The 12854-nt window shown below is 44.8% G+C and overlaps 1 protein-coding gene across 4 annotated transcripts in view; it reads right to left on the bottom strand.

The window, feature by feature from the left end:
* The window catches only part of tmod1 (tropomodulin 1), a 123030-nt gene that overhangs the window by 39750 nt on the left and 70426 nt on the right, over positions 1–12854 (bottom strand). For all 4 annotated transcript variants that reach the window (XM_085983880.1, XM_085983891.1, XM_085983873.1 and 1 more), the window contains exons 3-4: positions 8153–8309; positions 181–297 (exon numbers count right to left, since the gene is read on the bottom strand). In XM_085983880.1, the coding sequence (XP_085840006.1) occupies positions 181–297; positions 8153–8309 (274 nt within the window). The remainder of the gene's footprint in view (positions 1–180; positions 298–8152; positions 8310–12854) is intronic.

The following is a 12854-nucleotide window of genomic DNA, read 5'->3' as shown; positions in this document are numbered from 1 at the left end:
ACGCAGAAATCAAATGGCTTGGGGAGGCATGAAAAAAAGGGGGGGGATTGGTTTAGGGAAATGAGAGAACAACATACACTCCGAGAAACAGTTGTAACAAAATTAAAATGGAAACTTCATCTGTTATTTAGTAAGTGGCACTGTGAAGTGAATCCTCTCAATGGGACGAGCTTCCCTTACCTGCAATGTCACAAAGTTCAGCGTCAGTAGCATTGACCAAGGCCTCCTCCAGCTCTGGTTCCAGGGTAACACTGTCAATTACTGAGGCAGGCTTCGCTTTGGGGATCCAAGGTGTTCCTACAACAATAAGTCCACAAGAAAGCAACACATCAGTCTGAGCAAATACACAAAAAGTAATGTAGTTCAACTATTGTTCCCTCTGTAACACCATTGTGGGAGCTCCATCACCACAAGGACTGCAGTGGTTTAAGGAGAAGACCCACCACCACCTTCTCGGGGCAGCGAGGGATGGACAGTAAATGCCAGCCTTGCTAGCGATGCCCATATCCTGAAAACAAAGAGAACGGCCCTTTTAATAGATGTCGCAAGAACTTGCTTCTATCACTCCCACCTCATGGAGCATGAAGTAGTGTGTGGTCCTTTCAGTTTGGAACAGCATGTGCTAAATTCTGGAAGGTGAAAAGATAGGAACAAACCTTACAAAATTATTATACATATAAGCAGATCTCTTCTGCTGTTTTACAATCTCCACAGAAGGAAGCCACTCACCTAGCATGTCTGTTTTATTGAAGCTAATCCCACTGCCCTGCTTTCTTTTCATAGTCCTGACATGAGTGTTATACCACATAACTCACAATCTATTATTCTCCCATGTTTAACTGGCCTGTCCCTTTAAAGACTGCAAAGTCTAATTACTGTAAATAGGTACATCCCAAGTTTAGCTGCTGCTGAGAGTTTGCAGATTGGTAGCTGCTTGAAAAATCAGCTCCAGGTCAGAAGACACCAGCATTTTTACACAGATGTCATGACATGCACTGGATTAAAGACTTTCTATTATTTTTACAACTTACTAGCCAAATATTGGTAGAAGTGGAAAAGGTAGAAGCGGAAAAGGTAGAAGCAATGGAAGGGGTGAAAATTGATTGACAGGATGTACTAGAAAGGCTGGGTATGCTTAGAGTGGACAAGTCACCTGGTCCAGATGGCTTGCATTCCAGGTTGCTAAGGGAATTGGGGGAGGAAATAGTGGAAGGGCTTGCCATAATTCTCCAATCTTCCCTAGATGCAGGGGAGGTGCCCGAGGATTGGAAAGTGGCAAATGTGACACCATTGTTCAAGAAAGGGTGTAAGGACAATCTTAGTAATTACAGGCCAGTCAGTTTAACATCAGTGGTGGGTAAAGTTTTAGAAACAATAATCAAGGAAAAAATTAATGGGCATTTGGAGATATTTAAGCTAATTAAGAGCCAACACAGGTTCTTGTTTGACTAATCTAATTTAATTTTTTGATGAAGTAACAGAGGATTGATGAAGGGAATGCAATGGATGTTGTCTACATGGATTTTCGGAAGGCGTTTGACAAAGTACCACATAGCAGGTTGATTAACAAAATTGAGGCTCATGGAATAGGTGGGTCAGTGGCAGCTTGGATAAGGAATTGGCTTAAGGACAGAAAACAGCAAGTTGTGGTAAATGGCTGTTTTTCAGACTGGAGGGTGGTAGACAGTGGTGTTCCCAAGGGTCAGTGATGGGGCCACTGCTTTTATTGATATATATATAAATGACCTGGATATTGGAATACAGAGTAGAATTTCTAAATTTGCCGATGACACCAAACCTGGGGGTGTGGCAAACAGTGATGATATCAATCGACTGCAACAGGACATAGAAAAGCTAGCAGAATGGGCAGACAAGTGGCAGATGGAATTTAATGCAGAGAAGTGTGAGGTGATGCATTTTGGCAGAAGGAACAGGGAGAGGCAATATACACTTAATGGTACAGTTTTAAAGAGTGTGCAGGGACAGAGGGACCTGGGAGTTAATGTGCATAAGTCCCTGAAGATGGCAGGACATATTGAGAGAGTGGTTAACAAAGCATATAGGATCTTGGGCTTCATAAATAGAGGTATTGAGTACAAAAGTAGAGAAGTTATGCTGAACATTTATAAAGCGCTGGTTAGGCCACAACAGGAGTATTGCATTCAGTTCTGGTCACCACACTTTAGGAAGGATGTGAAGGCCCTTGAGAGGGTGCAGAGGAGATTTACCAGAATGGTTCTGGGGATGGGGGATCTTAGCTACAAGGACAGGTTGGAGAAGCTGGATTTGTTTTCATTAGAGCAAATGAGGTTGAGGGGTGATTTTATAGAGGTGTACAAGATTATGACGGGTTTGGATAGGCTAGATGGGGAAAAGGCTGTTCCCACTAGTTGATGGTACAAGGACTAGGGGACACAGATTTAAGGTTTTGGGCAAGAGATACAGGGGAGACGTGAGGGAAAAACCTTTTTATGCAGCGAGTGGTGAGGACCTGGAACTTGCTGCCGCTGGAAGCGGAGACACTTGATGTTTTCAAGGGGAGACTGGATAGGCACTTGAGGGAAATAAACTTGCAGGGCCACGGGGATAGAGTGGGGGAATGGGACTGACTCGATTGCTCTAGAGAGAGCCGGCACGGACTCGAGGGACCGAATAGCCTCCTTCTGTGCCGTTATGACTCTATGACTTCACAGAGTCAAGGCCAAATATAGGTTTCAACAGAAGAGGGGTTAGAGGGTGGGGATAATTGGGTCAGGGCGCAGACGGAATCCAGTCCCCAATTTAAAGTCATACATTCTCTCCTAATTTTATATATATTTCCATTATAAATTCCTATATCCACATTTATAATGGAAACTGCCTATGTAAACTTGTCACGCTGTAATACAGCTTCCTGCCAGTGGTGGCACTGCAGCACCTAAGGGGGTTATTACAGTGTGACAAATTTATATAGGCAGTTTTATAATAAATTCGGGCATCAGAATTTAAAAATTAAGGAGTTCACATGAATTTTGTACAGGTGCAAGATTATATATAGACATATCTCCAACAAAACAGTTAGATTTATGATTTTTTCATTATTGTGAACACAAATAGTTGTTTTAGAACATTCATCGGATGTTGCAATCATTAATACCACAACCACCACCAGGGAGTCCCAACCAACATCGGCAGGAGCTACATTTTCAATTTCCCGTTCGGTGGTGGTATGAGGTGAGGCCAAGCTGACTACTACCACAATGATGGCTGCTTAAATTAAACAAAAACAAAGTAATGGAGGTGGGGATAAACAGAGGTGGATTTACAGAGAGGCCACTGGGTGAGGTGCAGACCGGGTCTGTTTGCACAGCAAAGGGGAGCCCAAAGCACAAAACTGACCTTAACTGGAATGAACCTGGGACATTTGAGCAGCTCATGGACATACAGAGCTCGTGGTGCAAGTATGACCCAGAATTACAACGTGCGCAGGCACAGGAGTACAATATGCATGCAGAACAACAGCACGCACACAGGTAAGGGACGATGGCTTCGATCTTACCAGCCCAAGCCTGAACGTTGGGAAGTGGCAGGTATCATTCGCGCCACAGAAGTGCCAGGCAGTCTCCAACAAACGAAAGTCTAACCACCGCCCTTTGACATTCAACGACATTGCCATCGCCGAATCCACCACCATCAAAATCCTGGGGGGTCACCATTGACCAGAAACTTAACTGGACGAGCCACATAAATATTGTGGCAACAAGAGCAGGTCAGAGGCTGGGCATTCTGCAGCGAGTCTCACCTCCTGACTCCCCAAAGCCTTTCCATCATCTACAAGGCACAAGGATGGAGTGTGATGGAACACTCTCTACTTGCCTGGATGAGTGCAGCTCCAACAACACTCAAGAAGCTCGACACCATCCAGGACAAAGCAGCCCGCTTGATTGGCACCCCATCCACCACCTTAAACATTCACTCCCTCCACCACCGGCGTACCATGGCTGCAGTGTGTACCATCTACAAGATGCACTGCAGCAACTCGCCAAGGCTTCTTCGGCAGCACCTCCCAAACCTGCGACCTCTTCCACCTCAAAGGACAAGGGCAGCAGGCACATGGGAACACCACTACCTCCAACTTCCCCTCCAAGTCACACACCATCCTGACTTAGAAGTATATCACCTATCCTTCAGCATCGCTGGGTCAAAATCTTGGAACTCCTTCCCTAACAGCATTGTGAGAGTACCTTCACCACATGGACTGCAGCGGTTCAAGGCGGTGGCTCACCACCACCTTCGAGGGCAACTAGGGATAGGCAATAAATGCTGGCCTTGCCAGCGACGCCCCCATCCCATAAAAAAAAAAAAAAAATTTTTTTTAAGTTTAGTGGGAATGGGGTTGAGAGAGCAGGAAGCGGGTCTCGTGGACAAGATGAGCTTGAAGAGGGCATAAGAGCAGATTGGAGAGAAATTAGAAAAAGATGAGAGTTCAGGGCTAGGGCGGGGAGGAATCCGAGAGGAAGTTTGGCCCGGTGGGTTAGGGGAAGGGAGTGTTGCAGCAGAGGCAGCTGAATGGATGGTGAGGGTGGAGGGGAGAGTCATTTAAGGAAATGGTTGGTAGTGGAGAAAAGAAGCCTGGGGTTATCTTTGCGCTCCAGGATGATCCTAGAGTAGTGGGTGGTTTAGGCACAGGAGAGCGAGGCCCAATAGTGCTTGATGTGTTTCAAGCTGAACACCAGATACGCTCAAGCTACCGCCCCTTGGTTTGAAGCGATGGTGGGGGAGAAACGATCAAGGTGGGAGTGTGTAAGGGTTTTCAAACCAGCAAACTTGAAAATTCAACTGTAATCAGGCCGGCATCCAATGCGGAGACTAAATTTAGCACGATGATCCGTCAGTTATCAGGAAATTCTGAGTAACTTGAGAATAGAAAGAGTTGGGGGGAGGGGTGGTGGTTACACTGAAGCAGAGGCTCTCTTGGAGCAATGTGCAATATAACACCTTTCGACAACTGGTTGGCAGATCTCTTCAAGAAATAAATACGCAGCTGAGGATGGAATGCAGTCACAGCTATTTTTGTCGAGGCAGAGGAGTTGCCGTTAGATGGCTGGAGAACAGGAGAACAATTACAAGATAAATGGCATCCCATCAAGTGTCACTCGCACACAAGGTGACTCAAGGTGAAAACTATTTACCAGTTCTAGAAACTACTCAACACTGATACCTCTCCTCAAAACTAACTGTTTTACAAAATCACCAGTACAGTAATTTCTGTTCAGTCAGAATAAATTAAACAAAATAATTGCCTATCTCCAATGAGACGTTGTTGATCATGGATACACTGATGGATGGTTCACTAAACATTACAACAACTTGCACTTGTATAGCATCTTTAAAGCAGAAAGACAGTTCAAGAGGCTTCAGAGAAAGAAAGGAACCGATGCAGAGTCTCAGTAGGAGAGGTTCTGAAAGCTTGAACAAAGAGGTGGGTTTGGTCAAAGCTTTTAAAGGCAGAAAGAAAGAGGCCGAGAGCCAGTGGCACTTAGGGAGCGAGTTCAAGAAAACAGGAACGAGACTGCCGATGGCTCTCACTTTTTAAAAAACAATTACGTATGTAGAATCTGATGAAAGTCACTTATTCATTGTTTATGGGGGAAAAGCTGAAAACTATTATTTCATAGAGAGAAGAGGTTGTGCTTTAGAAAAGTTAATAAAAATGTTTTATTTTCTCCCCACATGGCCTCACACCTCTACTAAGTCTCCCTATCGGGGGTGGTGGATTTCTTTTCAAACTAAGGATCTCGTGACTGCTTTCAGAGTTAGTGTGTAAATAAATAGCAAAAACTGTACTGAAGCAGAGCAAGGCAAGGGGATGTCAGCTTTGCATCGCCATCAATGGTCATAGTTAAATTGGCAAATGGACCCACATTACAGTAAGTACCTGACAGGCACTCCATTTTATAAGAGGCTGTATTAATGTATGATGCTTATTCAGCATAAGTCTGTGGAATTCTGTAGGACAAAAGTGTAAACTGTAAAACAATTGCTTTATCTTTCAGGGAACCCAAGACAAATATAAATTCTAGTGATATTTTCTCAGAGAAGAAGTGTAAATCACAAGGCCGAAACTTTGACAGATGAACCCTCCGAGCGTGCTTCCTCGCAATTTTCTTTTATTCATTCTCAGGATGTGAGCATCACTGGCAAGGCTGGCATTTATTGCCCAATCCTAGTTGCCCTGAGAAGGTGGTGATAACTGAGTGGCTTTGTAGGCCACTTCACAGGTCAGTTAAGAGTCAACCACGTTGATGTGGGCCTTGAGTCACATATAGGTCAGCCCGGGTAAGGACAGCAGGTTTCCTTCCCTAAAGGACATTAGTGAACCAGTTGGGTTTTTACAACAATCTAACAGCTTCATGATCACTTTTAATGATACCAGATTTTACACATATATTAAAAAAAGCTAAATTCAAGTCATCAATCCAACCTCTAGATTACTAATGCAGTAACAATCACTACACTACCATGTTGGGGTAATCCAGAGAATGCAAGTTCAAATCCCGCCATGGCAGTTTGATAATTTGAAAAAAAAAAAATCACTATTTATCTCATGGTTTGCTTTGTAGACATTACAATGAAATAAAACAGCATCAACAGGTTTTAGTTCAGACTTACAATAGCGTGTTCTGTTGCACTGAAATGCAAATATTCAGACTGGAGAGGAGAGACATTTTGATTAGACGTGTAATCCCTTAAACTTTACTTTCAGGTCTCAAACTTTTATACACACATAGGGGTTGATTTTCAGTGTGCCGAGAGGCGGGCTTTTAGGCGTGCGGGGGTCCCGACACCATCCCACCCAAAACCTGCCTCCATGTAAGTTTCAAAGGAGGTGGGTACCCGCCCCGCACTGGGACCCGCGGCGGGAAGGGATTAGTGCCAATTAACTGCCTGTTAACAGGTAGTTAACAGGCAGTTTTTAGCCTAATCCCTATTTTGAAGGGTGTCGTGTGGGATTCCCGACGGCGCCAAACCACGCCAGGTTAGAGTCGTCGGGCCGTCGGGTTGAAGGACTTGGAGGGGTCGAGGTGTCGGTGTTCAGGTGAGTGATGGGTGCATGAGTGCAAAGGTAAGTGTGTTTGGTGTGTCTAAAGTGTGTAAAGAAGTTTAAATTACTTGTACCTGTACTTACCTTTAAAGCCTTCCTTCCTCTAGGCTTCGGGAGTCCATCATTCAGCCGGCACAGAAAGCAGAATGGCTGCGAGCTGTCAAAAGTGACAGCCTTCAGCGCCGGCGAGATTTCTAACCGAGTCTGCGTAGAAGGACTCAGGTTAGAAGTGAGACTGTCAGTGGTTCACAGCTTCAAACAGCTGTGAAACACTGATATTTCATCTGCCAACACGTCTTGACAGATGAAATTTCAGTCTGTGACGTCACCTGTTGCCGGTGGCCCTTAATTGGCCTGCTGAGCCCGCTGGGCGGGCTCAACAAGGTCAATCAAGTGAAAATCGCATGGATTGGCCGCATCTCGATGGAGGCGGGACTAAAACCCGAAAGTTGTAGGCCTGCCTCCTTCCCGACTTCTGAATGAAAATCCAGCCTAATAGTGTATGCACAATGTCACTGCTAACTGCCATTCATTTTAGCAATCATTCACAACCGCAAGAACCAGACAGGTTCTTGAGAACAAATAGGATTAAGGGTTATTAGAAATGCAGCAAGGGAATGCTGTGGATTGGTGGAAGAGATGGAATCTGGAGGGGCAGACTGTGGGCTGGAATTTTACCGCTCAGCTCCAGATAAAGTTGCAGGCCAGACCGCTATTGGGTAGAGTGGTCCTAGCTCACTTCTTAGAATCCTTGTCCACACTTGGGAGTCCCGAAGTCTTGGCTTAGCAATGCTGCATCAATGTTCTCTGGGTGAGAGGGGTGTGTCCCTATGGAGTGAGGGAGTAAGGAAAACAGAACGCAAGAGGTGGGTGTAGACATCTCAGTGACTTGTTTTGTACCTGATGGATTTTTCCATGCAAACACCTGACCAATATTAGCAACAAGAGTAATCTGGTGAACAAATCGCTCCAAGGTAATTTATAATAAAAACCCCTTAAACATGGGGTGTAGCAGTCAAAGAAAAATTAGCAAAGCAGACCTTGCAACCCCCTAAAAATATCACGTACCTCTCTTTTCTCCTGTATAAGGAACCAAGTCCTCTCTGTCCTTGCACTCTATTGCTTGTTTCTCTAAGTGGTCCAGAAGCTGATCTCTATTTAATGGGCCTGTGGGTGCCTTTTTTGTCTGATCTTTCTGCCTTAGTCCTGCAGGTAGAAGTTCGTTCTAGAAAAGAAAAAATAAACGTTCACATTTTCCCCTAATCAGTAATGCAAGGTGTGGGGCATGTGCCCCATTTTATATCCTTCGGTTGGAGCAGAAGTTGTATTGTTGCACAGATTAATGGCACAAACCTGGTCTTACCCCATGTTAATGGAAAGTAAAGTCACTTTCTGAAAGCAGATTAACATGAAATGTGCCAGTGTGGGAAGAAGGTATCATCTGGGGGAATGAGAAGATAGTGCACAAAGCTGCAATTTTATCTTCTCCAATTTGGCATCAGGAGAGCTGGTTGGAAGCTTGTTCCATGGTCTCTTGATATTCAGTGAGAAACTGCATGACCTACTTCACCAACAGGAAGTCACCAACTGAGGCACTGTGGTTCCACTTGTGGCCAGGCACATTTGTCTAAACTATTCTTTGTTTTTAGTTGGTGAAGAGGATTTGTGCGGCAAATTCAAAAGCTGATAGCGGTGGAGGAAACTCTTTTTTTTTCTCTAAAACTGAAAAACCTGTTCCAAATGCTCTAGAACTTTTAACAATTGCCGACTGTCCCCCCGAAATTAGAATTGGAAAATTCTATGTAACGCACAGGAGCGGGTAAAGAGGAAATGGCCTCTTAACTTTACTGGCACAAATTCCCGCTATTCCCCCCAGTGCAGGAGTTGTGTTTTCTGTACATGCAAGTCAGTGGCGTCATGCTGTCTATTTGGCAGTTTATCTAAACCGTTGGCACCCAAACTTCTTGTAAATGATGGCCCTTCCGGTTTGTATTCTCCTGCAGTATGTAGAATATGAAGCAGCAGTGGCCAGACCTTTGAAACCGAGGCATTAATCCTATTCGGCAAGTGCAAATATCCTCACAATATTCTTGTAGGACTTCAATCATTCCACGATTTGGGAGGGGACCGAGTGTAACATATCAAAGTTTGCAGATGATACTAAGATGGGAGGGAAAGTAGTGAGTGAGGAGGACATAAAAAACCTGCAAGGGGACATAGACAGGCTAAGTAAATGGGCAGAGATTTGGCAGATGGAATACAATACTGGAAAGTGTGAGGTTATGCACTTTGGCAGGAAAAATCGTAGAGCGAATTATTATCTTAATGGCAAGAAACTGGAAAGTACTGAAGTACAAAGGGATCTGGGGGTCCTGGTGCACGAAACTCAAAAGGTTAGTATGCAGGTGCAGCAAGTGATTAAGAAGGCCAATGGAATGTTGGCTTTCATTGCTAGGAGGATAGAATATAAAAATAGGGAGGTATTGCTTCAGTTGTACAAGGTATTGGTGAGACCGCACCTGGAATACTGCATACAGTTTTGGTGTCCATACTTAAGAAAAGACATACTTGCTCTCGAGTCAGTACAAAGAAGGTTCACTCGGTTAATCCTGGGGATGAGGGGATGGACATATGAGGAGAGGTTGAGTAGATTGGGACTCTACTCATTGGAGTTCAGAAGAATGAGAGGCGATCTTATTGAAACATAAGATTGTGAAGGGGTTGGATCGGGTGGATGCGGGGAGGGTGTTCCCGATGATGGGTGAAACTAGAACTAGGGGGCATAGTCTTAGAATAAGGGGCTGCTCTTTCAAAACTGAGATGAGGAGGAACTACTTCACTCAGAGGGTGGTAGGTCCATGGAATATGCTGCCCCAAAAAGCTGTAGAAGCTACATCATTACATAAATTTAAAACAGAAATAGACAGTTTCCTAGAAGTAAAGGGAATTAAGGGTTACGGGGAGCGGGCAGGAATTTGGACATGAGTCTAGGTTCGGATCGGTCATGGCCCTGTGGGTAGCGGAGCGGGCCCAGGGGCCGTGTAGCCTGATCCTGCTCCTATTTCATGTGTCTAATTCTGTTAGATTCAGGAGATAGTTCTGTGATAGTAGATTGGCGGTTAGGATCAGATCAGCCATGATCTTATTGAATGGCGGAGCAGGCTCGAGGGGCCGATTGGCCTACTCCTGCTCCTATTTCTTATGTTCTTATGTAAGGTGTCTATGGCCTTACACTCATTGGACAGTTGATCCCACTCAGCCAACTGCTGCATTCTGCTTTTCTCTGCATTCCTCCTGCTCCCTTCATCACAGCTTCACGTGTTGGGGTCAGGATGATGTAGTGACTACTTTTGACAGCCTCATTTTGTAAGAGAAGCCTCACTAGGCCCAAAACTGACAGGTAAGAATACTCAAACACAGAGAAAACCCCAACAGAATTAAACAAACACAGAGTTATGTGCATGGTAATCCTCTTTTGTAATTTTTAAAACTCTCTTTGCCACATCTCTCTTTGCCCTTTCCCTTTTTTCCTTCCCTTTTTTTTTTAACCAGAACCACTACAGCTGGGCAAACTGGCAATTTCCATGAATGTCGATTCACACTAAACTGAGACCAGGCATTCCAGCTGCATGACATATGTGAAATCTCAATCTGCTCAACCAAAACCCAGTATTAGGAATGCGTGTTTGTTAAATTCAGGCTGTCAATTCAAGCACTCCTAAATTTGGTAGATTCTCCAAGTTTCAAGTATGACTATTCAGGCCAAAGCACGGGTGGAGAAACAGTGTGAGAGTGTGTGCTCATGAGTGTGCGAGAATGTGTGCACACATGGTGTGCGCGCGCGCTTACACATGACATTCTGACGAGTGATATTGTGATATGACTTTCCACTTCAACCAAAGAACAGAATTAGCACCTCATGAATGGAATTAAAATAGCTCAAATTATAGATTTATTTTTAAAATGGATTCATGTTTAAAAATAATTTTGATATGTATATTTTAAATACTCAAGATGTCCACCAGTTAAAACATACTCTCGGTGATGCCAATTCCTTTGGTTACTGCCGGAGGAAGCTGCCGGTAGATTGAACATTATTGGTGGCAGCAGGCAGACAGTGGATGGTTTCAGCCCTGGTGAGTATAAGATCAGCTTCTGCAGATCTCTCTCCGACTTCGGCAGCACCACCACAACCACAGAAAAGGTCAGGTGCGGAGAGAGTAATTTTCATGTTTCCATTCCCACCCATTCAGACAAGACTTCGAATTATGGTTGAACCGTTGTTGGTGTCCTCAAGTCGCTAATCTGGTTAGTGCAATTAGTAACCGAGCCATACTGATCAAGATTATCCACACTTCAATAATTGGTTTATGCTCCATCAGTTGATCTCAGAAGGGGCACATTTGGGCACCTGGATAGATAGATAAATAAATAAGTGTAGGCTGAGCTTCCAGCTCCTGTTATGCTTCTGGTCGAATAGCCTACAATAGTCATTCTCTTGGCTCACACACGCAGCACAGCCATTTGGTGCCAGAGGGCAATTGGTGCCTACGGAGCAATACCACAGCAAGGAATCAATATCTGGGGGGGAGAAGGCAGGGAATTGGCAGGAAAATGACAACAGTTCAAATACTGGTTTGTTGATTTATTGCTACTGTCCACAACAAATGTGATGTTACTGCCTCTTCCAATGGTTATTTTTATTTATTGGTCAAGTTTCTGATTAATGGGTAAATAACCCACCTTGGATAGAATCAAATCTATAAATCCAAATTTAAAGGACAGCGTCAGTTAAATAAACAGGACTTCCAAATATTGTAAATAAAGGTGGGGGGAGGAAACCCGAGGGAGGGGAGGCCCAAGGTTTCCTTGTGGGGCCCGGAAGATCACTTCTGCTTCATCTGACCCACAAGGAAACCTGTAAAGGCTTAGCTCGCTGGGCCTCTTCTGGCCCTGGCTGCAGTTCCCAGCAGGTTTGGCCTGGTAGGGAAGCCACCACTGCTCCCCCAATCACCCATCAGGTTATAGTAGCAGATTGGGCCCCAATGGAGTGGGTAAGTCCTCCGCTCCATTTTAACTGCCTCCGCCTAGTTTCTGCCAGGCAATGGGAATTAAAATAGAGTCCAAAGAGTCTGTAAACTCCACGCGTTTAGTTTGGTCATCAGTTTCTAAATGTGAAGATCACATCTAGAGTGACCACTATACACTCCACCTCACGTGAATTCCCTTCCTCCAAACACCATTCAAACAACTGGCCAACTTCTAGCAAACACTTCCCACATCTTCAACTGGTGCTAAAGCGAGTGCAAGATGATGGTGACATGTCCCAGCTGTTACAATTCCGTTTCTTTCCCAACTCTTGTGTTCACAGCTAGATGGCATTGTCCCTTATGAACTTAAACCAACGTCTTTATTCTCCAGTGTCTGGGTTAGCAAGCCCAGGTTTAACAATAACTCCTAAAAGGAGAATACGTGGGATACCCACTACATTCACCCATCACCTGAAGGCAGAAAGTTTCACACCAGGCTAATGTAAAGAAACTACCAATTTGGGGGTGGGGGGGTGGGGGAAGGGGGTGGAGGGGAGGTAGGCCGGATCAATGGAGGCCCAGAGGAACTTTCCTGCCACTCATGGCTCACAAGAAAGCCTGAAAATAAATTTCTAACTCACCTGCTGGACCTCTTCTGGACCAGGAACCAGATCCCGGCTGATTTCGGCTGACAGGGGAACCAACACCGTCCCCACTCCCCCCCACCACCTTCCCCCACC

This window comes from Somniosus microcephalus, chromosome 1 (assembly GCF_052327205.1).
Source record: "Somniosus microcephalus isolate GS21.2 chromosome 1, FLI_Smic_1.0, whole genome shotgun sequence".
In the NCBI taxonomy this organism is placed as follows: domain Eukaryota; kingdom Metazoa; phylum Chordata; class Chondrichthyes; order Squaliformes; family Somniosidae; genus Somniosus; species Somniosus microcephalus.
The sequence above is the reverse complement of the archived record's forward strand: the minus strand, read 5'-3'. Positions and strand labels throughout refer to the sequence as shown.